This window comes from Thermobia domestica, chromosome 5, assembly GCF_964235325.1.
Source record: "Thermobia domestica chromosome 5, izTheDome1.hap1.1, whole genome shotgun sequence".
NCBI lineage: Eukaryota > Metazoa > Arthropoda > Insecta > Zygentoma > Lepismatidae > Thermobia > Thermobia domestica.
In genome coordinates this window covers 28571774-28598410 of record NC_137458.1, presented here as the reverse complement: position 1 = coordinate 28598410, position 26637 = coordinate 28571774, and the positions used below count along the sequence as shown (strand labels likewise).

Genomic DNA, 26637 nt, shown 5'->3' with positions numbered 1-26637 from the left:
AGAGCACAGTTTATTTACAAGTAAACGACGTACAAAGACGGGTGATACATGCAAAGATACATACACTCACCAAGTTTCTGGCATATTCTACAAATGTTTAGTGTGTGCGCGTTTGGTCACGCGGCACACATCCAAACGGTAACACTTCGTACATTCTAACACACAAAAACTTTTCTTCTGCATTGCCGCCATCTTGTAGAATACCGTCGCAGGCGAACCACGAAGCTGGCTTTTTAAACTTGGTGAGTGTATCTATTTTCTCATGTATACTTGTAAATATACTTGTAAATAAGCAGTGCTTTGAAAGCTGATGAATCATGTAGACTAACCTTGTACGTATATTAAATACTTTCAAGTAGAACATTAAACTACAGTTAACCATAAATATCTTAAAAATGATTTCTTTACTAATGTATATTATGTATCACCATCCTTTAACAGTGGAATATTCCCTTTAGTACCTGGGAGTTACAATGGCTGATTAGTGAAGCATTTACCTCTAGTAGGAGAAGTCCCTGATTTATCTTAAGTCATTAAGGTTTGGGAGCAACGTCCTGTTCGTGGGTTTGCTCGGGAATCTCTCCCAATTTTTACACTAATTGATTTTATTAGTCATTCCTCTCTTGTTCACTAAAGGGAATAATAATAGGACTAAAACCGAAGATTCTATTTTCTTATTTACGAGTAAAATATTTTGGTGTTAAAGAACTCTGATACTTTTTTATGTTAGTACAAGAATCATTAAGGCATGCATGAGATATCGGAAAATTTTAATTATCCCTCCCGAAGTTATTGATTGATTTTGATGTAGATTGGCCAGTGTATGCATTAGGCATTACATGTGTGATTTAGTGAAAATTATTCATGGTATGTTATTTACTTTCTTTACAAGTGACGCTAGTTGTCAGTAAGGTGCAAGATGGAGAAAATAGAAACTCGGCAAATTCATGATGAAACGAAGCTTGTGTATGGTGGTAATTCCCCATTTTATGACACTGTCGTGAGGTGGAAGAGGAATTTCCAAACAGGTCACATGTTCCTTATAGATGAGCCAATCACCGACGATGACCCCAAAATGAAAAAAAAAAAAAAGGAAGAACTAATCCTGGAAGACCGACGAATAATCATCCATATCATCATGCACCAAAGTAGACTCAGTTATGGTAGTGTGTGGGAAATAATTCACGAAGAATTGCATATGTCTATGGAGTCAGCATATTGGGTTTCCCGTTTGCTGACTCCTCGCGACATGTCGAATTTCTTGTTGAATCTTTTGAATCAAGGTGAATCTGTATGTATGATTCCGACAAAAAAGAAATTAGCAAGGAGTGGAAGCACTTCTCTTTACTTCCCATCAAAAAGGCAAAGGTGCAAATGTCTGTTGGTAATGTCATGCTCTCATTTTTCTGGGGCTGTCGTGTCATACTTACAGACTACTTTTAGACTACAGACTACTGTCTCTAGCATACCACTGTGATTTCTAGAAAGTTTACGAGATACTGTGAAGCAAAAACGTCACGGTATGCTCACCAAAGGGATCTATCTCATTGTGGACAATGCTTCCACTTATGCATTCCACGCAGCGTCAGTGGAAGCTGCTAGATATGGTTTTGGAGTATTGTCACACTCGCCCTATTCACCTAATATGGCACCAAACGACTTCTTCCTGTTACCATAGATGAAGAATCCACTGCGGGATACAAATTCTCATAACAGAGATGACGTCATAATGAAGATGGAACAAATGTTTTTTCATGTAATCTGGAGAGTTCTACAGTGACGGCCTTCGACAGGTTAAAACGGTGAAAGAAATGTGTAACTATGTACAGAGATTATATAGAGAAGTCTTAAAAAAGAACGTAAAACTCAACATATTGTCTCTATTAGTTCATGGTGATAATTAAAACTTTGCGATACCCCTCGTATAATTCAATGTCTTTGTCATTAATTTAAAATTGTCAGACTAATAAAAAAATATACAAATTATATATAATTTGATTTCTCTTGCAGGGACGCGAAATTTCTCTATTGTTGTTGTTACCAGATGAAAAATCTGATATCAACCAAGTTTTGTCTCAATTAAGAACAGTGCCATTGGAGTTTGTGTTATCTGAAATGGAAGAAACTCCAATTCATGTTACTATTCCGAGGTTTACAATCCAGAACAGAATGGAACTTGAAGAATCATTGAAGCAGGTATGCGCAACGAACAATTGCATTTCAACTTAGTAGTATCTAATACATTTCAGTTGTCAGTACTTCCCTTGACTAATACTAATTTTAACCATATAATCGATTACTCATATTGAAGTAATAACATACTTTAAGTTACCACATAGCTAATTTCTGATTTTTTAATGTAAAGGGTGTCCCACAAAAAACGCAACTTTTGAAATGCCCGCCATTTCTGTTCTAGTAAGTTGGCAGCACTGAATGTTCCACGATTTTCATCTGTTGTCTTTGTGGTTAGTGGTCAAGTGGAAATTCAATCTAATCTTGAGATTCTGAATGTGAAGGGTTTAATATAAAGAACACAACTTTTAAAATGGCCGCCATTTCTATTCTAGTAAGTTGGCAGCACTGAATGTTCCACGATTTTCATCTGTTGTCTTTGTGGTTAGTGGTCAAGTGGAAATTCAATCTAATCTTGAGATTCTGAATGTGAAGGGTTTAATATAAAGAACACAACTTTTAAAATGGCCGCCATTTCTATTCTAGTAAGTTGGCAGCACTGAACGTTACATGATTTTCATCTGTTGTTATTCTGGTTAGTAGTCACAGAGCGCTAAATAGCGCATGCTCGTCATCTATTTTCTGTACGGATAAAAATTCACAACATTCAATACATTTGCAATAAGTTTTCACTATGACAACACGCTGTTCCATCCATTCCTACCTGGAGGAAGTAACAATTACTTTGAAGAACTTTTCCAAAACAGACAAGTACGCTCTAGTGCTCTTGGTGGAGCAGTTTCGGTAACAATTAACACTAATATGAGAGGACGTTTTGTGTAGATGTTTTGAAGTGTCCTCAATTTTGATAGAAAACTCTTTAAGTAAGTCGTGCGCAGTTCTGTAGTAATAATTTTCTTAAGGAGAGAGCGTAACAAGTGACTCCCAAATTATTGACTGTCAAATAAAACTAAGACAGCACAGAAAAATTGCTAATTATTAACACAACGAATATAGGCTCATATATATTTTTCCTTTCCCTTACTGAAACGTACGTGAGTGGCGTAAGAAAGAATAAAATTCTGAAATTGGTACCAATAAGAGAAAGTGGTTCCACTCACAGTCCGTTATGAGCGGCAAATATCGAGAAAAAATAAGTTTATTTGGTATTTTTGATTCTCATGAAAATTAAATACAAAAGTTAAGGTATTTGAAAGATGTTTGATTACGTTTTGATGATTCATGTGTAGATGTTTCAATTATGTCAGTAAGAATCCACAGAATTGCTTGACTGAATAACATATTATGAGCTAAGACTAATCCGTGATGTCTTCTTATTACTATTCTGTTCTGCAACGGATGAGATTTGCTGTTATCAATCTTCTAATCTTATGGTATAAGATCACTTTGAATAATGAACTAGAAGTCGAACTGTCTCTAGTCTAACTCTAGATTCACTGTTCCCAGACTTATCTCCGGTCGTAGTAGCTCAGGTGTAAGTCGAGAGGTAAATCGGACTGCTCCGATGGTCTCCTCAATCTAACTGAATCGGCTTCTATCTGATCTCCAATGCCTTAAGTTCAGTATTTATATGAGATCGTTGTCTGAAGTACATCGCACTCTTTGTCCTACCTCATTTGTGGTTTGTTCTCTTTCGCCTTCCTTGCTTCTCAAGCTGAGATTTTTCACCTGCGTCTTTGCTCAGTATGCATTAGTCAGTAAAATTTCGACAGATTGTGGATTCTATTCGGCATTTCATGAAAGCATTTAAAGTTACAAATGTTTTACAACATTTCTACATGTTTCGTCTTGTTACTGCTTTCCAGTTTCTTTCTTTTCGTAATGTTAATTACTTTTCTTTTCTTTCTTTGTTCATTTACATTTCCTAGATCTAAGTTGAATATCCTCTCTCTGAACTCTACAGTTAAAATACAATTTTATAATTTCGGAAATAAATCTAAGTTATACCTCAATGTAGTAGTTATTTAACTTTCCTATAAAAGTTTGCGAACGTATTTTTAAAGTATAAGGCAGGCATATGCCCGAGTAGCAGTTCCTGGCTTCTCTCTCCTAGAAAGAGAGGTGATGACATTTCGGAATTTGTTAGTGTCGAAATCCTGCAAAAATTTAGTGTCCGATTCGCAAAAATTAAATCAAATTTTAATATCCGAAATTACATCCTGTATGATAAAATACGCAGCTAAAATGAGTAACGGAATGAGAATATGGAAGAACCAAGATACGATGTTCTGCACTACAAATTCACGTTACTTGGTACCGATTCTGGAACCCCTTACTTAAAAATGAATGCTCTCATTAAGCCACAGTGCATTTCCTCTATTCTCTCTGATTAGTGTCCAAATATTTTCCTTATTAACATAAGGAGCATATTAGAACTCATTAATAGTTGCTGAAGAAAATTATACCAGATTTAGTCGATTAATCATCTTAGTAAGTAAAAAAATCAATATAGCTGTCATTACACAGTATGTGAAAACAAAAGAAGTTTAAAGTCTTCTGTATTTTATTTTTAGCTGGGGATAGTAGACCTCTTTACCCGCTCAGCTAATCTGCCCAATGTATCTCCTGATCCTATTTATGTGTCAGATGTTATTCATAAAGCAGTGATTCAAGTAAATGAAGAAGGAACCACAGCGAGTGCTGCGTCAGGTAAGGAAACATCACAGTATAATGCAATAGTTCAAAGAACAATATATTTGATATACATTGTTAAGGTGAGAATAATGAAAATCCCGACTTTCAAATCGATAAACTGAGTTTTTTCATAACGTACATCTATAGAGGATATGGTGTATTAAATAATTGGTTGTTTCCTCTTTCATCAATATGATTTTTTTTTCTTCTAAAAAAAAAAAAAGAAGAAAAACTTCGTGCGAACAACTACAATAAGTTTAGGGTACAATAAGAAGAAAAAATAACCTACAATAAAGAATAATGAGCACAGTGTTCTGAAGATACGCCTTAGACAATGACTTGTATTTTTCATACTTATGATACTACTGGTAGTGCCATAAGAAATCGGCGCAAAAATTTAATTTTTAAATAAACCTCGTATGAAAATATTCTAAGAAAATTTCTCTTCGCAAGCATATACATGTACGTTTGTGTGTGTGTGTGTGTGTGTGCTAGTGGTTGTGATAAAAATCGCTCCAGACTCCTTCACTTCTCCTTATTTGGCGAAAAAGAAATAAATATCTCCTCTCAGCGCATTCCAACTTATGTGATCATACTTGCATCACCTGAAAATTTGTTTCTTTAAAAAGATTCATTACGACACTTCAGAATATCTTTATTACCGTTAACAACATATGTTTCTAACAACTATAAAAACATTATACTAAATAATTTAATTCTGTTTACATTTACGTATTATGCATAAAAGTATTTTGTGAGTAATTTCTAGAAAATATTAAGAGGAAAGTTAAAATTAAATATATCAGCTGAGTTATATACAAATAAATATTTTTTTTTGTCTAGAGCATTGGTTGATAGCGATATTTTGTCAGTATCTCAGAGATTGAGAACTCTTCCCTAATAATACCAGATTAAAAACGTTGCTTAAGTACAAGAGCCCGGTCCTGAGGTCAGTTATGTTTAAGACCAAAGCGCACATTCGTTTTTTTTTTTTTTATATATATAAAGATTCGACTAGGTTTGCATCAACGCAACGCAGCATTTTCGATTTAGTGTGCTATGATCGGTATAGAAGTTACGTCACGTTGCTATATGCAGTATTTTGCGAACACTGATACGGAATGATCTCCCAAAACACCCAGATTGTATTCTTCACGTGTGAATTACCACTAGTAGATATCATAATAATATCTTATTCTATTAATGATTTCATATTTTCTCTTCTTTCCAGGATCTGCATTCATGCCTTACAACTCCCCTTACAATGAATTTAGAGCTGATCGTCCATTCCTGCTATTTTTGATGGCGAGGAATCCAAACACTGTGCTATTTGCTGGCAAATTGACTGACCCCGGTTTAGCTTAATTCCACTCAACTATAGAACAATGATTACAGGAGTTTTAAAATTTTCTAACAATAAAAATAGCAATAGTGGATGTTGGAATTTAACTAATATGAGAAAATAAATATTTGTAGATTTGAAAGTATTTAAAGTTCGGCAGAATATATCTACATATATATTTCACGTACGAAGGTATATATATATATATATATATATATATATATATATATATATATATATATATATATATATATATATATATTTACATAATATTCTACGAACCCATATTTCTGCAGATAGTAGCCAAAGCTGTTGAATAGCAGTAGCAAGCATAAGTAGTACGGAAAAAGCCATCAATTACGAAGAGAGATAAGAACATGTAAAAATATGAACATTTGTATATAACATACATTACAATTAACATTTAAATAACTGTACTATTCAGATCACAGAATACCACACGAGTAATAAGATCGAGACGGCTAAGTTGAATGGGACACGTCGTTCGCATGAGGAATATACGTAGAATACAAAATTCGCGATCCCAGCTCTCGGGCTCAATCGGCCTCAAGTTCAATTAATGAGTGCAGGTCCATGTAAATACAAGTCTTAAAGAGGATACCGAGCTAGAGTCTGACCAAAGCAAGCCCCAATGAGGCTCGTGATGCTATTGTCAGAGCCTCATTAAAGATAGTAGTGAGCCCTAGCTCCAGTGAATACTAGTCTTAAGCAACCGTTAGCCTCACTGAGGTTAATTAAGGTTCACACTGAAATTCTGGTATTGATTTCCCTGACTCTCCATGATCCGTGATATCGTGAACGTTCATTTATTGTTACATTCAGAAGGAAAATTAGTTAAAAAAAAAAAAAGTCTTTGCCATCCTCATAGCCGAGAAACGCTTTCCTTTTAATCTTTCAAGTACAGTATAAGCTTACCTCTTTACTGTAAGTCAAATTTCCTCTATACGTATAGAGTACAATAAAACTCAAGTACCAAATAATAATTATACACTAATAATGTCTTTCACATCTAAGCACTCTATATACACTCTCATAAGCATAAACAAGGAGACAACGAGACAGGCTATATTATGATATATCAACAGCCACCAAATCTAACTTACTGTTTTCTTTGTTCTCTTCCTTTCTGTTCTCTTTCTACTTGATATTTGAACATCTTTCGGCGCTCTACAAGCTTCTTCATTTCTAAAAATAATTTTCTTTTTTCAGCCTCTTTCTTATCATCACCTTTTCGAATCCATCTTGATTCTTTTTAAGGTGTTCTTTATATCTTTTCTGAGCAGCTAAAAAAAAAATCCTAATTTTTGTAGAAATACACTAGATTCCCTGATTTTCGACGTATTTTGAAATATTTCCATGACTAGTTGTAATTTCCTTGACTTTAGTGGTCAGAGTTTTCTAAGTTAATAAGTGAAATCCTCTTTGAAGATAGTGATCCTGAGCCCAAGTGATTCACGATTGCAACGAGACCCTTAAGTGGAGCAATACGACAAAAGGATAAAGCAGAACTTCCAGAAATGGGTAAAAACAATCCAGATTAACTATCTTGGTACACGGAAGGATCAAGTTTTTTTTTTTTTCCTTGCAATAAACGTACAAATTCCTTAAGGCACTAAATAACCGGCTGTAAGCCGAGATCGGCACAATCTAATAAGTTTCAACAACGAAACTAGTGTATCGTGAATTTCATTATCTTCCTTCTATTTCTTTGGATAATAAATGTGTTTTGTTTTGTTTATCTATTTATGAACAACACAACAGGCATAAGCCCAATTATAATGTTGCTGTATTACAGAATAAATTTACATTTTTCTTGAACATCTAGTTCATACTACATATGTAAATTTTTGTGTGCTCGATACATATTTTGTTATAAGAACAGCATATTCTTCAGATTGGTGACTTTAATAATACGTTGGTCCTTGCTTTTTTGCAATAGAACAGGCCAGAGTTGTGTGTGTTTTGGGACATGAAAATTTAGTGTCGATATCAGATCCGTACAGTTGAACTCGTTTTGTATTATTTTGTGGAGAAAGATCATATCTATCACATTTCGCCTTTGTTCAAGCGTAGGGACACAGAAATTGTCTATTAATGTAAGATAGTTTTCGTAAGATAACTGAAATCTATTCCTGTTGTATGCCAAGTATTTGATAAATTTAGATTAGACTTTTTCCAGTTGGTGTTGGGAATTGTTGTTGACATGGGTTCTAGATCACTGTTGATCCAAGTTTTGAACTGTTATTTGCCATTCTAATTCATCCACTTACTCTATGTCTTAAAGAACCCACAAAAACTTCCCATTGGATATCATATGCATTCTATTCCAATTAGATTGCTATTATCCATCTTCTTGAGAGCCTGCTTTATAGTATTATCCTCCCGTTTGCTTAGCCTGCTAAAAAGCTATTGTCACTTTCCATTAGTAATTTTCCTTTTTTAAAAATAGAAAGCCTGCTTCCAACTAAAATTACACACATGGTCTAAAATAAAATATCTAATAGATATGTCAAGCCCAAATTGTCAACTGATTATAGGAAATAATTATTAATTATATTTCTTTATTGAAGAAAATAGTAATCATTCCATTCTCATGAGACAAAATAGTACAATCATTTTTAAAATTCGTAATTGTTAATCGCAGTACGGTTGCTGATTGAATCGGTTCGATATGCCTGAACCAAGTAAAACTACTTTTTTTTTTTTTTTTTTTTTTTTGCTACGAATCACGCCAGAACTTGAATCCCAGTGGATTAGCCGATGAACAGGCCATCACACAAGACCTCTTCGAACACAATCGACTCGTTTCCATGTTACTAACTTGCTTTCAGGAAAAATTGATTACAGGATCATAACAAGTACCAACGAGTATCTTATGGTAACTGTTCATAAATGAACTGAATGATAAATATTCTCCATACTCTAGTACGATTTATTCTGAATATCTTGACTTGCAAACTGAGTTATACGTACATTTCCAAATGTATTGCAGCGTTTAAAAACTCATTGATTCTACAGAAATAAAGAATAAACTTTTATAATGTTACAACATGGTAATTCTGATGTCGTCACATAATTTTCTTTTGAACATTACATTTTTAGCTTACCTTCCAGAAAGCATTACCAAGAACTAAATGGCACGCTAAAAAGTAGTAAGAATGGGTACATAGAATATTTTTTTTAAAAAAATCCAATCTAACGTGTATTTCTGTGATGCTCAATTATTTTATTTCTTCCTCTTCAATGTATGGCACGAGATAGAGACAAATGTTATGGCTGTTCAGTTTGTAGTCCATTAACTTCCAAACTAGAGTAATCATTGTGCAAGAATTAAAGACACAGACCAAAGACGATAGAAATTTACGAATTCCTAAGGAATCATTAGGTTTTCCTGGGATATACTCGTTCAGCAGCTCGAAAACTTGAAAAAATGGCTATGTTTATCTCAGAGGTATGTTTTTTTCTGTCAAATTGTGTTGTCTAGTCTATTCATAGTTTTTTTAAAAAATAAAAATAACATTTTGATTATGTTATGATTCTGCATCTATGCATGTATTGATTACTCATGTCATATCAGAATATATTGAAATAAATACTTATGTAGTACAATACTTGTTGATTTAAATTAAATACAATTAAACACTATTTCTGTTTATTAATGTAGTCCTTTGATGAAGTATCAAATATTTTATTGGTTCCTTTTGTGTTTTACGGTGAATTCATAGCGCCTGAAGACTGAACTTTAAGAATTGTAGTAATGAACACGTAAGTGATTGTTTCCATGTTTATCAACCCTTCTCTATGATAACATGAAATTCATTTCACAAATTCTGGGTTACGTGAATTCATGCAGCATCGAAACTGAAAAATGAACTTAGGGAGAATATCTAATACATAAAACATTTGCTACTAGACATACTGTATGTGGGGAAACGCTTTGGTATTGAGAAATAATAAAAACATGAATACAGGCTTTGGTGACATAAGAAAGTGAGTTGTGTGTCCTTATGCAATACTAAGCTTATAAAGCAGTGATCGCCAAACCGCCGATTGCGAGCTACTAGTAGCTCGTGGGGACATTTTCGTTAGATCGCGTTAATGCTTCGATTGGCTAACCTTGATTTATCCATAAACAATGTAGAATTTATTTTCTTTTTCTTTTTTTTTTTAAAGTTGGTAGTACTTTTGGTTGATAGGTCACAGTAATATTTAAAAACGTTTCGGTGGCTCAGAAGCTTCGTAAGTTTGGCGACCACTGTTATAAAGGATGGGACCTCCTATTAACGTAACTTCGAATTATGACGAAGTTGAATCCAGTGTAAAAATGAAATGAAATATTTTAGTTTAACGTCCCACGATTATGTCCTTTAGGCTAAGGGAGACAGATGATTAAGTGAAAGATGGAATAATTGGTGGAATGGGAAAGTGGAAGTACCCCGAGAAAACCCAAAGACGTGATGTTGTCCACCACAAACTTACTTGATTAGGGATCGAACCAAGGACCCAACGCACCAGAGGCAGGTGCTCTACCACTGAGTCACCGTGCTCCCTTGAATCCAGTGCCGTTGGTGCGTGCACAAATGTGCAGGTTCAACCCTTACAGTATAAATCGTTCCTCACCACACTATCTCGCCTCCAAGAGAAAGCACAACACCAATTCCAGGAAGAAGGCAAGAGAAAACGGGTGAACCCACAGATATAATGTCGGCTACAAATTCGCATGAGCTCGAATCGAATCTACGACCTCTTCCAAACAGCTAGACCCACTACTACTGAGCCATTCAATTACTCTTAGTCTACAAGTTAACTAAGATCTTTTCAACTACGAACTTTTTCAGCACTTCTGAAACTGGTTTGCGTCAGAATTTAATGTAATTATCGATACATATAAGAACACAAACACTATACCTGACCATGGCGACAATCGAAATGTAGGTCTTCGTAAACACTTCAAGATTCACTTACTTTTCTGCAGACATCCTCGTACTAAGTTAATTTTGGGTTTAAAAAATGGTAACAGGAAAATAGCTTGAGACTGACTGAATTAAATACAAACTTCTTTCTTACGTGGCATTTTTATTATATTACTCTGTATTGTGTTGCTATGTCTTAAAACAAGTCGTATACAATTATATAATGTAAAAAGAACTTGCTTCTATCATTTATTGTTCTTTTTCGTATTCATCAATTGCAATATTATTTATCCTCTGCCTCCTATTTCAAAGTAATTTTTCACTACTGAGGTTTTTTTTTAACAGCAAAAAGGATGAAAATTCTGTTGTTCTACCATTACTGTCTTTCAATTAAAGGATTGTTAGTTACATTCTTATGTTTGACTATGTGGCTCACCGTTCAGATTGTACGGTGGAAATTTGCACGTAGTTAAAATGAAATCTTTGCGTCCCACGTTTATGTCCTCTAGGCTAAAGGGAACGGGTAATTAATGGAAGTAAAACATTATAAAAGAATCGATGAAATGACACTGTGAGAGGGGACGGGAGAACCCTGAGAAAACCCACAGACAATGTTGTTCATCACAAACTCATGTAACCTGTGAGTTTTACGTCCCACGGTTATGCCGGTTAGGCTAAAGGAGACGGTGATGATGAGTAATGAATGAAATGGTGAAATGAAGAAAGTGGGAGGAAACGGGAGAACCCCGAGGAAACCCACGCACACGGTGTTTGTCCACCACAAAGTTCACTTGGCGGGGGCTGGGATCGAACCCGGGACCCCAAGCACCAGAGGTGAACGCTCTACCACTGAGCCACCGCGGCCCCTAACTACCGCCGATGAGTTTCTTGCACATTTTCAATGGGACGTACTCGAACATCCCCCTACAGTCCCGACCTTGAACCCAGCAACTATCGTTTATTCCTGTATCTAAAGAAACATCTTGGTGGAGAACACTTTGATGATGACAATGAGGTCAGGAAGAAATCGCGACGTAGTTACAGATGCACTCGCTGGGTTTTTGCGATTTCACGAATTGAGTTGATTTTGAGTTTAACGTTTCTTTCAGCAGCGAGGCTATATGAGACGGTACCTAAATTAACGTGGAATTTGAACCGCATGAGCTTCCGCCGGGAATCGAACCCGGGTCTCCCACGCCAAACGCGCATATGCTAATTGCTTAGTCGCGAAGGATTGAGATTTCATGATAAAGAAACTTGTTCCAAGCTTGAGCAAATGTTTGGACAATAATAGCACCTATGAGGAGAAACAGTCTGTACCTTTAGCTTTATTTGTGTGCAATATATTTCTTGTATGTCTTCGTTTGTACCTTTACTTTCCTAACAAGCTCGTATGTTATGATAATAAGTGTTTGATGGATAAATTCAAGGACAAAAAATACAATACAGATTATGTAACTTTTTTCTTTTAATAAAACAAAACAATGATATCACATTCCTCCAACTGCAAGACATATTACAACCAAGTAAATTATCTGTTTCAAACTCTCATTCAAATTAACAACATTTTCGATGTAAACCAGGTAAAATAGATGTCTAAATAAAAGGTTACATCAGTACGCGAAGGAATTGTTTTTACTTAATATTTCACTCTTTGTAGTGTCTTTTTTTTTTCTTCTGGATTGAAGTTAAAATACTGGAATTAGGACAAAAGATAACGCTATTAGGAAAGAAAACAACATATGCAAGATACTTAACTATTCTCCATCACCAATACTTTTGGAATTAAAAACAAGAAAATATCTCAGTAAAATCGCGGTACTTTTTACATATGTACGTACACACATACACACGCACACAAACACGTGACCAGTCGTACATGACACTCCAAGTGTTTTTGATTCTCACCATCCAACACCCACTTAAAAACAAGAACAAATCGTAGAGAGAAGAGGTCTAAAAAAAAATGCTCCCGAAACCATACAAAACTTTTCATTCGCCACAGTATAAACAAATTCCGGAAATTCATATAAAACTATGGAAATATCTATAGTAGTAGTTCTGTCTCGTCTAAACTGGTCCACAATTCGTAAGCAGACGATTTATGCCAACGATTGTGTATATTTAATGTATTCAGTGTACGTTAAGAATCCATCGTTATCCAAGTCTGCACTCAGTAAGATTGGATCAATCAGCGATTCTAAGAGTTGATCCGTTCGTGCTTCAGGTGGAATGTTAGCTGTCGCTACCTTCTCGGAATGGTCCTCATCTGAAACAGAAGTCAAACGATTAAATAATGATCTAGGCTTTCATTATGAACTTTGGTGCTTGGATGTTTTATGACTGTTTAATCGATAAATTCTTCAACTCTTACAAAGTTAATATAAGTTCTATAGAAAAGGAGGTAAAAGTACATAGAGCCCTTGAAGCAAATCCTCTTTCGGAGTAAGGAATGAACCATATTTGATATTACAGGCTAATTTTCTCTTCATTAAGTCCCACTATTACACAAAATATGTTAAACTGAATAATGATTGCATAACATATTTTGGTTTTTAACTTTAGACTTAAACCTTTGTAGGTGTGAAACTCACACCATACGAGGGTAATTCAGAAAGCAACCGTTGTTGTGACGTGGCGTTAGTAGTAATGGGCGGAGCGCCATTGTTACATCACACAATCTGTGATTTGATAAGCTTCCAGCTGTGCTAATAAGGACATTCTACTGCCGCGTGTGTGCTGGTTATAAGACTACAAAATGTGTCCTACTATAGAAAACCCTGCAAATGTGAAATACGCTGAGTGATAAAAATTTCTTTGGACAAAAAATCTGTCAGCTGCAGACATTCATCATGAACTGTGTACTGTATACAGTCTCACTCTCACATTGCTTATCGAACACAAAACCTTTTGCGCCAATTCAAATGGAACATGTTTGATTATCCTTCGTACAACCCGGACTTTGCTACCTCTGATTTTGATCTCGCATGAACAAATGCTTGGGAAACAGCACTTTCCTGACGACAAAAATCTTCAAAATGCTGTAACAAATTGGTTGCATTCCCAGGTGGCCCAGTTTTATGCAAGAAGGGATTTGTAAGTTGATGAAATGTTACGACAAGTCTTCAAAATTAGATTACGACTATGTTGAAAACTAGAGAATAGTTGTATTTTTCAAATTTAAGTTTTTAAAAAAACTGATTTTTTATTTACAGCTAAATGAAGGTTACTTTCCGAATCACCCTCGCATATTACCAAAAAAAGCGTGGTAACATGTTTTAGGTCCAGGTTCTATGATTAGATAGACGCAAGGGGACTCGAAACGTGTTTATCCTGTTTCCTGCTTGGTGTGCCCTTCTGTATACGTCTATCTTAAGAAAACTGTTTTTATAATTTGACTTTCGCTTATCACCATTACTTACCAAATCAAATTAATTTGAGCTGTTCTTCTGTTAAGAAGAAAACTGTTATTCTGTTAAACAGCAACCCCATATTAATAAAAAAATATTAAAGTAACGAAAAATCGATGTTACATTAGTATTAAACACGTATACATTATAATCTGGAAAATGTTGCAGAATTACATACTAGAAAAGTTGAAGTTCGGAGCAAAAGATTAATACAATTCAAGATGCAAAACTGTTTTTTATTCAAGGGACAATCTGGCTTACTTTGACCAATATCCGTTAACAGATTTTTTTTCTTATATCTTTCTGTTGATTATTTTACAATGAGACACTTAATTCATGACTTTTGATGTATAGTAATTTGTATGACAAGGGAGTATAAGGAGTAAATATGAAGTACGAGGGAGGATCAGAAAAAAAGGTTACAGAGTCTATTATGGCCTACGTGGAAAGATCAACACACCTAACAAAGGGCACTCAATACTAGTCCTAGATGTAATCACGTTTTGTGTACAAGCATTTATCACAACAGTAGATTAGGTTTTTCATACCGGTTGCACAGAATCCCTCGTCAAGTTTTCGTAGCCACCGTCCTGCCATGTTTTGCTTTAGAGCAGGGAGATGGTGAAAGTCACTTGGGGCTAGGTCAGGGCTATAGAGGAATATTCCAGTCATTCAAAGCGTAAATGCTGAATACACTCAATAGTTAATTGTGCTGAATGAGGTCACACCATGGTAAAGAAGACCAAAACGTTTTCGTCTGATGGCACCCCGCAACTTCAGAACTGTCCTGCAATACTTTTCGGCATTCACGGTTTCCACTTTTGCAAATAATCGATCCGTACTACACCTGATAGTCCCAGAATATAGTGCACAAAATCGTGAATTTCACGACGAAGCAACCATTTTGAATTTCTTCTTCCATGGATGCCTGCTTCCTTGATGGAGTGAACAGATGCAATATTGTTACATCACCACTCATTATCCAGTTAAAAAAAAAAAGAAAGAAAAAAAGAAAGTTCCCCTCCTTTGACACTGCAGTATATTCAGCGACGTCATCGTTCTGGTTACCTTATGGACTCTGATAGTGTCCGTGGAACACATTTCGTGCACACTTTCCTACACTTAAGGACATTAACCACAATGTTCTGCAGAACAACATATGGTAGTCCCAGCTGAAATAATATTGAGTGTAATGCTGTTCTGACCACACGAATACACAACCAATACCTCGTGGTATACCGCTGTATCCAGAGTTTTCTTCAACAATACTGGTCCGCCCTTCTTTGAAGGCACAACACCACTTCGCTCCACGCAACCTTGAAATTGAGCGACCCCCACACATCTTTACAATCGAAGAATGTTAGCAGGTGTAGTGATTTTGGCCCACAGAACGGCACCACTGACCTCACTTGTCTTCACCAAATTTCCAGACGAGTAACCATTTTAAATGTCCGCTTCTTAGGTATAGATGGTCAGAATCCGAAGCCCTCAAATTTGCAATAAGACTGAATATGTTACTAATCTACAAATAAATTTTCGTTAAGTTACAGTGAATACCGCAAAAGTCGTGTTTTGTAACCTTTTTTCCGTTCATCCCACGTAGAAAAAGAGGAAAGAAAAAAATGGACAAGAAAAATCCATGTGAGAACTTACTTTACGATAATTGTCTGAGTAATGACATATCTTTACGGAAGTACACATAAACCCTAACTTTGAAATTGAAACTACAAGTGTGATAATCGTTCGATTTGCTTTCACATTATTTACGTACACAACTTAAGTTTTAATCTGCATACACCGTCTTGCATCGGTAACATTGTTTACTGGAAAACTAGGAAAGTATTTTACATTAGGTATTCCAACAATGAAATTTCGTTCTGTGGTGTTTCTGATGTTCCAGTGGTATGTTCTACACATTATAACAATATATACACATGATGAAAATATCATACGAATGTTACATTTTCTTATGAGGCTTTAAACTATGCAGCAGCTTCAGAATTATGTACATAGCACAGAGTATGCGAAGAAACAGGATGCAGAAAATGTCTGTACAATTCCATGTTTTGTCCACATCCAATTTGTTAATCTACACCATTAGGAAACAAATAATGGATAAAATGAATACGTAATATCTCGGTGTTCTCTCCGAGGAAAGTTCTAGCCCATTTATCTAATTTAGTTAGATGGGATGCTGAAACCGGAAGACTTGTTTACGCTTCAAAACTATGTATACATTGAAAAACTGGAAATTAGGAAGCCGGAGTAAACGGATAGATTGAGATTTAGAAAAAAAAAAAATGAAAAATGGATATTTCAGTTTAACGTCCCACGTTAATGTCCTTTAGGCTAGGGGAGACTAGGATTAAAGTAAGTGAATGATGATGGAAGAATTGGTGGAATGTGAAAGTGGGGGGAAGCGGTAGTACCCGAGAAAACCCACGGACATGATGTTATCCACCACAAACTTAACTTGGACGGGGATCGAACCAGGGATCCCACGCATGATAGGTAAGCGTTGTACCACTGAGCCACCGTGCTCCCAATTGAAATTTAGAATCAAGGATACTATCCACATACGAATAAATTAAATATGCCTTATTATTAATTATGCTTACGTAGGTATTCACTTCGCATATGTAAATTAAAAGATTCATCTTATGTAACTCACGTCAATTATTTTAAAGTTCAACATTACATGTTTATTTTCCGAAGCTAAGGGAGGCGCTGATGATGAAAGTGAGCAAAATGATGCAGGTAAGCTCACGCATACCACTTGAGAGCTGGTTTCGAATTACGGATCCTACGCACTAAAAGTGAGCGCTCTACTACTGAGCTACAGTGGCACCTACTTCCTGTAGTGTCAAGGTACAAAAAATGCACTACTATGATGAGAGCTACATTAAAGAGCATTTCGCAACATGTCACTACATGTATGGGAACGCCATATGTACAGTCATAATCGAAAAATATAACATTTTCCTCTTGTAACAGTCCTCTATTAACATCCTACGTACCATGTTTTATGCATAAACTGGAAAGCAAGAGAGACGCTTATGCTGTGTACTACTATGCGGAAGACTACTACTTATTGCGGTTCTGACAACGACGTGCAGTGTGTGTGTGTGTGTGTTTTTTAAACAATACATGAGTAATATAAACATTGAAAGTGCTGCATCTCAATCAAATTAAGTTTATTTTTGTCCAAAATTAATGTGTATATACTTTTGTAAAAAATGAGGTCTCTTCGTTCAGACAATGAGTATGTCAATCAATTATAACAGCAATTCAATGCAGCACTAATCAGATTCAGTACGTTTAACTAAGTACGAGGAGGTGTCGACAAAGATTGAGCCTTACCAAGAAAAAAATGAGCTGGGAAGCTGAAACTCCCGCACAATTTAACATATTCCCCCAGTATGTCAATGCATTTACGACATCTGTTCTACAACTTTTTAAGTCCTTGTAAATATAAGTATTTTGTCTGCTGCTGTAACCATCTGCAGCATCAGTTACCACTTGAACTCTGAAAAGGTGCCTTTGATTTATTTATTTATTTTTTTAAGATTCTGGAACAAATAATTGGAGGAGCTAGATTAGGCGAATAAGGGAGACGAAGCAACACTTGAAAGCCTAGGGTGGCCAATGTGTCCTGTGTATCAGATGTCATGTGTGAGGAGGCATTGTCATGCAAAAGCAGAACATCTTTGGACAGCTTATCACGACGTTTATCCTCGATGTTTTCGCGCAACTTCTTCAAGAGACCACATTAATATGCTGCATTAATGGTTGCACCCACTGCAAGATAGTCCACGAGCAGAACTCCGTCCTTATCCCAAAAGATTGTTGTAATTTATTTCTCTGCAGACTTCTGCATACGGTACTTCTTTGGCCAGGAAGAACTGTGCCTCCATTCCTTCGACTATTCTTTAGTCTCGGAATCATATCAATAGATCTACGTCTCATCACCAGTTACGAGTTTCTCCAAAAAAACCAACCTCACTTCTTGCAAAATGGTTCAAAACTGTCCGCAAAGTTCTCACTCTTTCCTGCTTTGCTCCTTCCTCAGAAGTTTGGGGATCCACTTTGCTGCAACCTTTTTCATATCTAGATCATTATGAGTAACTCTTTCACGTGATATGCCCAAACATTTAGCAATCCTTTCGGCTGATATTCGACGATCTTCCATTATCATGTCCTGGATGGCTTGCACATTTTCGGGAACAGACACCGAAACAGGCCTGCCACTGGGTTTCGCACCTTCAACATCAAAATGGCCACTTCTGAAGTCTGCCACCCTGCGTTTGACAGTTGCATATGATGGCCCACTGTCCCCCAAAGTTTGTTTCATTTCATCGTAGATCTGCGTCGTACCTTTCCATTGGAGAAAGAAACTTCATGACGGTCTTATGCTTCTCTGGACCTAAAGTTTGCTGGAAATGCAATCATGTTCACTTCTGAAATAAAAAAGAAAAGAATGTTAATATCATAGAACATTGCATTTTGCAACAGTCTATACAGTTCCCCCCTATATACACTGCTAGTTTCAGCCTCCTAGCTCATTTTTTTCTTGGTAAGGCTCAATCTTTATCAGCACCCCCTCGTAATACGTGATCAATGCACTGGATCCCAGAATCCTAACGCAATCATTTCTGTCTTTCTAAACCAAAGTTTAAGCGCAATGGGCCCCAACGTTATTATTTCCGGGTTTTTACATCAAAGTTGGATATCTTTTAATCAATTTGCCCAACACAATGCCTGGGTCAACACAATGTACTCTACCAGAAATCCAACCCACAAACACACGCCCGAATTATTCGATACACGAGACATAGAGAAGAAACTGAAAATACTATTTAATTTCTGATGACAGCATATTGACAAACATTTTTATAATTTCGTATTTTATGGGAACAAGTAACGACTCAATTTCGGGTAGAATTTCTAGGTGCCTTCGAAGTTGATAATAGATGATTTGCAATAAAATTACGCTCTGTAGAAAGTCCAACATTGTTGAGACCATACACACCAAAGCACACAAGTTCCAAGCATAGAGATAATTAAAAAAAAAAAAATGCAGCATAGAGAAATGAAAGCAAGGACGACGACATCCTTTTCTTTACAGTACAGATCTGAAATAATACTTTTAATATTTTATATATATACATATGACACAGAATTTAACATAAAAGGTTATTAAAACAACATACAAAAAGATTTAACATATAGGCCCTTCTTCATTCAGAAAATAGAATACCATTTTTGAAATATCTGTATCTTGTAAAAAGTTGTCAAATATTTTGTATTATACTTACACCGTATCCGCTGCAAATAAAGAAACATTAGATATACAATTTTAAGTAAAGTAACCCAAATTAGCAAGTATTAGAACAGGTGATGTAAGACCAGTGCTCTTATAAGCTGTTTGATGATTCGCAGCAGAAGTCTGTAATTTAGCTGATTGGTGTGTGGATATATTAAAACTGCATATATACACTTTCGCGTGCATTTATATGTAAGATGTAATTGCAACTAACCGTTACTAGACTGCAATGCAATATTTTAGATGCAGCACCAAGCAAGCATCCATCTGAGAGAAAATGTATTGTTACTGACAACATGAGATTAGTTACAAAGTAATCTCTTATATAATAACAGCAGTGCAATAATATAGTAAATATCAGTGTGTTTGCTAAGAACTGGATAGTTATTGTAGTTTTACATGCTATGATTATTCCGCCGTACAAGCTAATAGATCAGGGTTTCCTGAGAAAGTAAGTCCAAAATCATGACAAATATTGTATCTAAGACAAATATTGTACATATTCGTTCCGTGGATAGGCTGTACGTAAGCTACAAACAAAATTTATCCAGAATATGGTATTTTCCTTCTCATACTTGAATCAACTTGGCAAAATTACAGAATGGATCTACACAGTGACTGGTTAAAGTAAATCCGGTAGCTTACCTTTAAAACACTAAAAGTGTTTAGTTCATATAGGATATCTTAAAATCTACTTTCATGTAAATAACAATAACAGTAGTAGATTTTATCACTTACACTCTTATGTTATAGAAATCTCGATATGAGAAGTAAGCCAATATGTTTAACGCCGGATTTCAAACAAAATACATGTGATTCCACCAAACACGTTCTTTCTATTTACTTGGAGTTATAACGTCTTTCTTCATGAGACATACATGTGAATTTAAGAGCCTCCCATACTAGAAGTAATACAACACTTACCATTTTAATTTTGCTTTTTTATTCATAAGTAAAAGGAGAAAATGAAATGCAACTTACCACAATCACAGATAATGTTATTCTACAACAGAAAATATGAACCTGAAGAATTGTTAGTGTTACTATCCATAGAAATTACAGTGCTGCCAGAATAACAATTCCCCCAAAATCTAAGTTAAGGCAGGGACTAGAGGAACGAACTCAGCTGCATTTGATTACGTATCATGTTGTCTTGGTATTCTGTGAACTACTTTTTAAATAACAGCTGTATTTAGTTTCTAATATACAAAACAGTTTTAACATACAGCTATTAAAATTAAATAATATTGTTATTTAAAAAGTAGTTCACAGGATACCAAGACAATATAATACGTAATCAAATGCATTTGAGTTTATTCCTCTAGTCACTGCCTTAACTTAGATTTTGGGGGTAGTCACTGCCTTAACTTAGATTTTGGGGGAATTATTATTCTGGCAGCACTGTAATTTCTATGGGAGCAACACAAAGTTCTTTAGGTCCATATTTTCTGTTGTAGAGTAACATTATCTATGATTGTGGTAAGCTGCATTTCATTATCGCCTTTCACTAATGAAAAACAAGCAAAAGAAAAATGGTAAATTTTGTATTATTTTTAGTATATCTTGCTCTTAAAGTGCGACTGAGTATGTACTCCAAACAGGGACCAAGAATTCCGCACCGAAGTTGAAAATTAATTACTTAGGGGGATGACGAAGCTCTCCGCCAAGCAAGTCCAGATGTTACACATTAAAGGCGAATGTGCTAATCGCTAAGAAAAAACAAAGTTTAGATTTCTTTATGCTTGTCACTACGAAACTACTGCAAAACAAAACATGATCGCTTTAAAAACTGGTCATAGCCTCCAACTAGCATTACACAAAGTTATAACAGCACTGTTCTTTCAAATAGACTAACACTGCCTACACAAATAATACATAGCTTCGCAACAATTATTACACTCCAATTAGTTAACTAACACATACTTAGGTACGAGCAGATGCTGCTGCTTTCTGCTGCGCTCTCACGAATTCTGGATAGTCGATGAAGCCATCTCGATTCACATCGTCCATATCCAGAATGGGATCTATTAACGAAGCTACTTCATCATCTTGGAATATTTTGGGCTGCGGACTGGCCTGAATGTTCGGATCATGATGACCCTGCTCTACAACGTGAAAGAAAGGCAACACTTCCAACATTACAAGCAACAACGAAACTTTAGATACCCAAACTATGCACATTCAACTTAAAAGCAAATACACTCACACACAAAGACTCAAGTATATAGCTCTACATTTAACTACCAGCTAAAAGCATACCATGTTTTTAACATAAGCAACAAATAAACATTAACGAAAATGTCTTGTGTACTACTACATGTGAGAAAAAAAATTGAGGCCAATAATTTTTTTTTTTTTTTTTTCCTAATTGAGCAATAATTGCAGAGATTTAAGCAACTTTTAATGATAAATTTGGAAAAGCAGGAATTTTTGGTCGAAAAGTAGGATCACTAGTATATATATCCTTTCTACATACGCTTACGTTCCAGGACTTAAAAAAATAAACGTATAGTTATTTCGTGATTTGCACAATATTTATTAATTGTTAAATATACCTTGAGGTTATAAATTCTGGCCACTTTTCTTTTTGGAGGCACATAATGAACTTCATGTTCTGCCTTCGCATTTGAGGATTTTTCATCACTCTTTTCAGAAAAAAAAAAAAATGCTCCCTTTGTCGCATCTTACACTTATCTCACAGGTAAACCTTACGTTTGGGTGAATCGAGTTGCTGATTGAGACACATATGAGAAAGTAGTACTAAATGTGGTCAGTATTTCAATATTTAATTTCCCTGTAACTTTTTACCAATTGCGTGTAAATCAAAATTAACGTCACCATTGTTCTTCTGATTAAATTTGCGCCTTAAATCATGTATCACATGACCCTATTCCTATATTAAAAACTTAACCTTAATTCAAAATGGCGGATTTCAAGATGGCCGCCGTCAGGTATACCCTTACTATATGACTTCTCCCTAGTCCTAATATGTACCCATATATTTGTTATTCACCTTTTGTCGTTACACGAGGTCTTACAGGGCTTTTACCTCCAACTGTATGAAGACTATTCTGTACTTCCATGTGATGTTCTGGTAGCTGTATCTCCTAAACCCCTGGAGCTTCGCACCTACAACTTCACTGAAATACTGACCACATTTAGTACTACTTTCTCATATGTGTCTCAATCAGCAACTCGATTCACCCAAACGTAAGGTTTACTTGTCAGTGAAGTAATTTTTTTTTTCCAATTTGAAAAATTAGTTAAATTATAATAATTTTTTTAATTGTTTAACTTTACATTTACATTATCTTGTTTAAGTTTAAAGGAATATTAAAGCATTAAACCTACCTTAGTAGGTGTAATAATATTTAGGTTAATTCTTATTTATAGTATAATCTGGTGTATTTTTATCACCATTTTATATTTATTAAATTTTCAATTACATAGTTTTTTTTCCTAATCATTGTATTATAAATAATGTGTATTTAATTTTCTAACGGTACACGTTGAACATCTTGTACAATCCGCGGCAAAAAACCTGCAACATGAGCATATAAGTTTATTGTGAAATGACGAAGTCTTTTGGTCCAAAATAAGTGTGCACGGGAGGAGGCCGAGGTTTATCCTGGCGTGATTCGTTCCACTTAGACGTTATGTTCATTTCCTGTGCTGTTAGGCGTAGTTTCACAATAAACTTACATCCTCATGTTGCAGGTTTTTTGCCGCGGATTGTACACGTGTACTATTCTGAGCTTCTCATATATAATTCTTGACGATTCTCAACCAAACTTACAATACGGTAATTTTTTTTTTTATATCAAAATATTTTGGGATTTATTTTAAATAAAAAAAATCATCCATTTTGTGTATGAATGGGAATGAATTTAAAACACTTATTGCGTTGCCTCTTTGAATGGCAAGGCTTACTCGTTGGAACAGGAAATGTTTGCTTCTAGGGTCCCCTGATTTATTCATTAAAGCTGACCCCAAATTTGTCAAAAATTTACTTGTTTCTTTACTAAAAACACCCATGGTTTCAGTAGCAAAAGCAATGAAAAGATGATGATCTTTTAATTTTGAATATTTCGAATGCTTTCGTTTACTAGCTGCCTCGGCTGCACTTCCTGCTTCCTTGCTGGTTAATGCTATGTATGAGGGTGCGAAAGTGTCTACGCATGTAACATCCCACACTAGACTTTGGCCTCTTTTCCAGGGAATTAAAGTAATTCCGTCTGGTCTTTTGCCATCATCCCGTAACATTCCTGTTGGTTCCAAAATGCTAGGAATGTCTATGTTGGCGAGAGTTCGCTTTACTATTTGGTTTAATTCTCCGTGGCGTGAAAATCTCCCATTGCTTCTAATGCAACTCAATGCATGAAGACCTTTAGCATCCATTTGATTCTGACATACACACGTGAATTCATGACAAATATTTATGCCAAGGCGTAAGGCTACACTTATTTGAAAGATATTATTTTCCATAAATGTTCCTATGTTTTTTGAGGGTGTAACTTGCAACCATGCTCCGGACTCTTTCTTGTGAAGCGCTTTAAGACGGGCAGTATCAATAGGATTTTCTGAAACTATTTCCCTTTCTCTTATCTGATTTAATAATATGTCATCCCATTTTCTTTGTACTCCTTTTGTCTCTGGGATTTCGTTATAAGTGTCTTTCCATATCTCTAGTGCCTCGGACAAATGAGCAATTTTCACTTCATCAACTGTGTTATGTAAAATGTTGGAGACGAGTGAAACTGCTCCATGGCATGAAGACAAAAAAGCAGGAAAGCTCAAATCAGATACTTTTCGTATGCTTAAACCACCTAATCGTATGGGTAAACTTGCTTGCCTCCACTGACTTTCGTTTAATGTATAGTTAATAATTGATTCTAAACCCCTTTTCAGTAAGTTGTCTAGCTGAAAAACAACATATGACCTGGTCCACGTTGGAGTGGTACGTAGAAAATATGTCAGTTTTGGAATGCCTAAACAGTTTTTTAGAAGAAAATAAGCTATATGTGCAGGCAACTGTTTCAATTTGTCCATTATTATTTTCATACTATTTAAATGTTCTTCAAATTTATGAACATAGCCATCCTCGTGGAGTGGCGTGAAGTAATTGTTGTAGAAGACAAATGTTTGACGTAAGTTATAACTTAAAACTGCTTTTGTGAACAGGATTGGTTAATGATAGTTGTGAAAAGGCATATTCTGTGACCTTTTGATAAAACCCTCTCATTCCCTGCAAGAAAATAGACTGTTTCAATTTTATTTCTTCTAGTATTTTCCTAGTTTTAGATCCTACTTCCAGTTAAGTATTGTTTAACTATTGATATGAACTTCGAAATACTGCCGGAATAAATTCAACAGACTTTGAACTAAATGCACTGACATTTATGCAGCAAGCTAACGAAACTTTTGACAACGGTGCAATTCTTCATGAAGTACACCATGTCCAAAATGATTGTCGCATATAACTGTCTTCTTGTAAGAATATAATGTAATAATGATTTTGCAGGGTACTTTTAATACTGATACTATGTGTATAATCAGGAAATGTATATATGTGGTAAATTTCATAAGAAAAGAATTATACATACGAAAATTACAATGAGTAAATCAAAGTGTTTCTAAATAGACAGGAAAATTTTATTTTCGTTTTATTGTTCTTATTTACTGATCTTTTGACATGAAATTTACCCCATACATATCTTTGCCGATTACACACATACTAACATTATAAGAAATACCGGGTGAATACGTTATCAAATTTATTCCTTCAACAACACATGTATAGACATGCAACAATAATTTTGGACATGAGTGTACCTGCGCACATGATTTTAGAGAGTGAGGTGGAAGAGTGAGACCTCATCGAATTTATAAAGTGACATCGGAACTACATAATAAAACACTAAGTGCGAACAGCTGGAAGCGTTCTCGATTAAATGCGCTTAGGATTACCCGTCATATCACATGAGGTAGGAAAGATGCATCAGCGGAAGTGAGGAAAGCCTTACAATAACTGCGCCAATCTTTCCAAAAACTAAATATATTGCGACCTACAGTGAGGATCCTGAAGACAGAAATTTCATTACTACGAACTGCAGCACTTAGTTGACTTAAGACTATTTATATCCACGAATAGAAATTTGGCATTGGTTTACGGGGTTATTTTTCAGAACAAATTTGCTGCAAACGTCCTGTCCAGTGATAAAGCTATGTTCACTCTGAACAGGTAGGTTAATCGTTACAACAGTTGCTACTATGCTGAAGAAAATTCTAACGACACATCTGATACGATTTTATTTTGTAGATCTTTAAAGAGGGAGTTACTCTGCGATTGCTGAACATATAGCAAATGACAGATGCATAAGCTTGGCTTGATATGTGGCAACTGAATTATGGCTTTTGTTCCGTATACCCGTTTCCTTTCTTGAAACAGAGTTCTGTGAGTCAAGTGGTCTTAATATTTTATGTTGTTTTTGTGGTAGCAGCCAAAGGTCAAAGGCTTGGGAGCAACAACTAGAAAACTGTTGTAAGAAAGAATACTGTACAATGTTTTTAATGAGATTTAAAATTGGAATAGCATTTATACGAGTTAGTTTTACCGTTTATTTTGGATGCATATTGTTAGTTTGTGAATTTTATAGATTCTTACATTACCTTTGAAACCAGCGTATTTAAAAAGTCATTTCAGATATTTTGTTTTACACCATTCTATGCATAATTGTAAATGTGTGTTTAGGTCTAGGTAACTACATTCAGTGCCATGACGTGGAAAATCAACGCCCCGGG

At 35.4% G+C, this 26637-nt stretch overlaps 2 protein-coding genes across 3 annotated transcripts in view; one reads left to right on the top strand and one right to left on the bottom strand.

The window, feature by feature from the left end:
* LOC145685020 (serine protease inhibitor 42Dd-like) overlaps positions 1–6339 on the top strand; it is an 87687-nt gene extending 81348 nt beyond the window's left edge. Inside the window, exons 7-9 of the mRNA XM_081757360.1 lie at positions 2011–2196; positions 4707–4842; positions 6059–6339. Coding sequence (XP_081613486.1) covers positions 2011–2196; positions 4707–4842; positions 6059–6192 — 456 coding nt within the window. The 3' untranslated portion in view covers positions 6193–6339. The remainder of the gene's footprint in view (positions 1–2010; positions 2197–4706; positions 4843–6058) is intronic.
* A 6214-nt stretch (positions 6340–12553) lies between these two features.
* LOC145685817 (uncharacterized) overlaps positions 12554–26637 on the bottom strand; it is a 45850-nt gene continuing 31766 nt past the window's right edge. Inside the window, exons 5-6 of one of the 2 annotated variants that reach the window (XM_081758389.1) lie at positions 21760–21941; positions 13315–13372 (exon numbers count right to left, since the gene is read on the bottom strand). In XM_081758389.1, coding sequence (XP_081614515.1) covers positions 21760–21941 — 182 coding nt within the window. In that variant the 3' untranslated portion in view covers positions 13315–13372. Of the gene's footprint in view, positions 13373–21759; positions 21942–26637 lie in introns of both variants that reach the window. The other variant, XM_081758390.1, reaches the window with a different exon arrangement.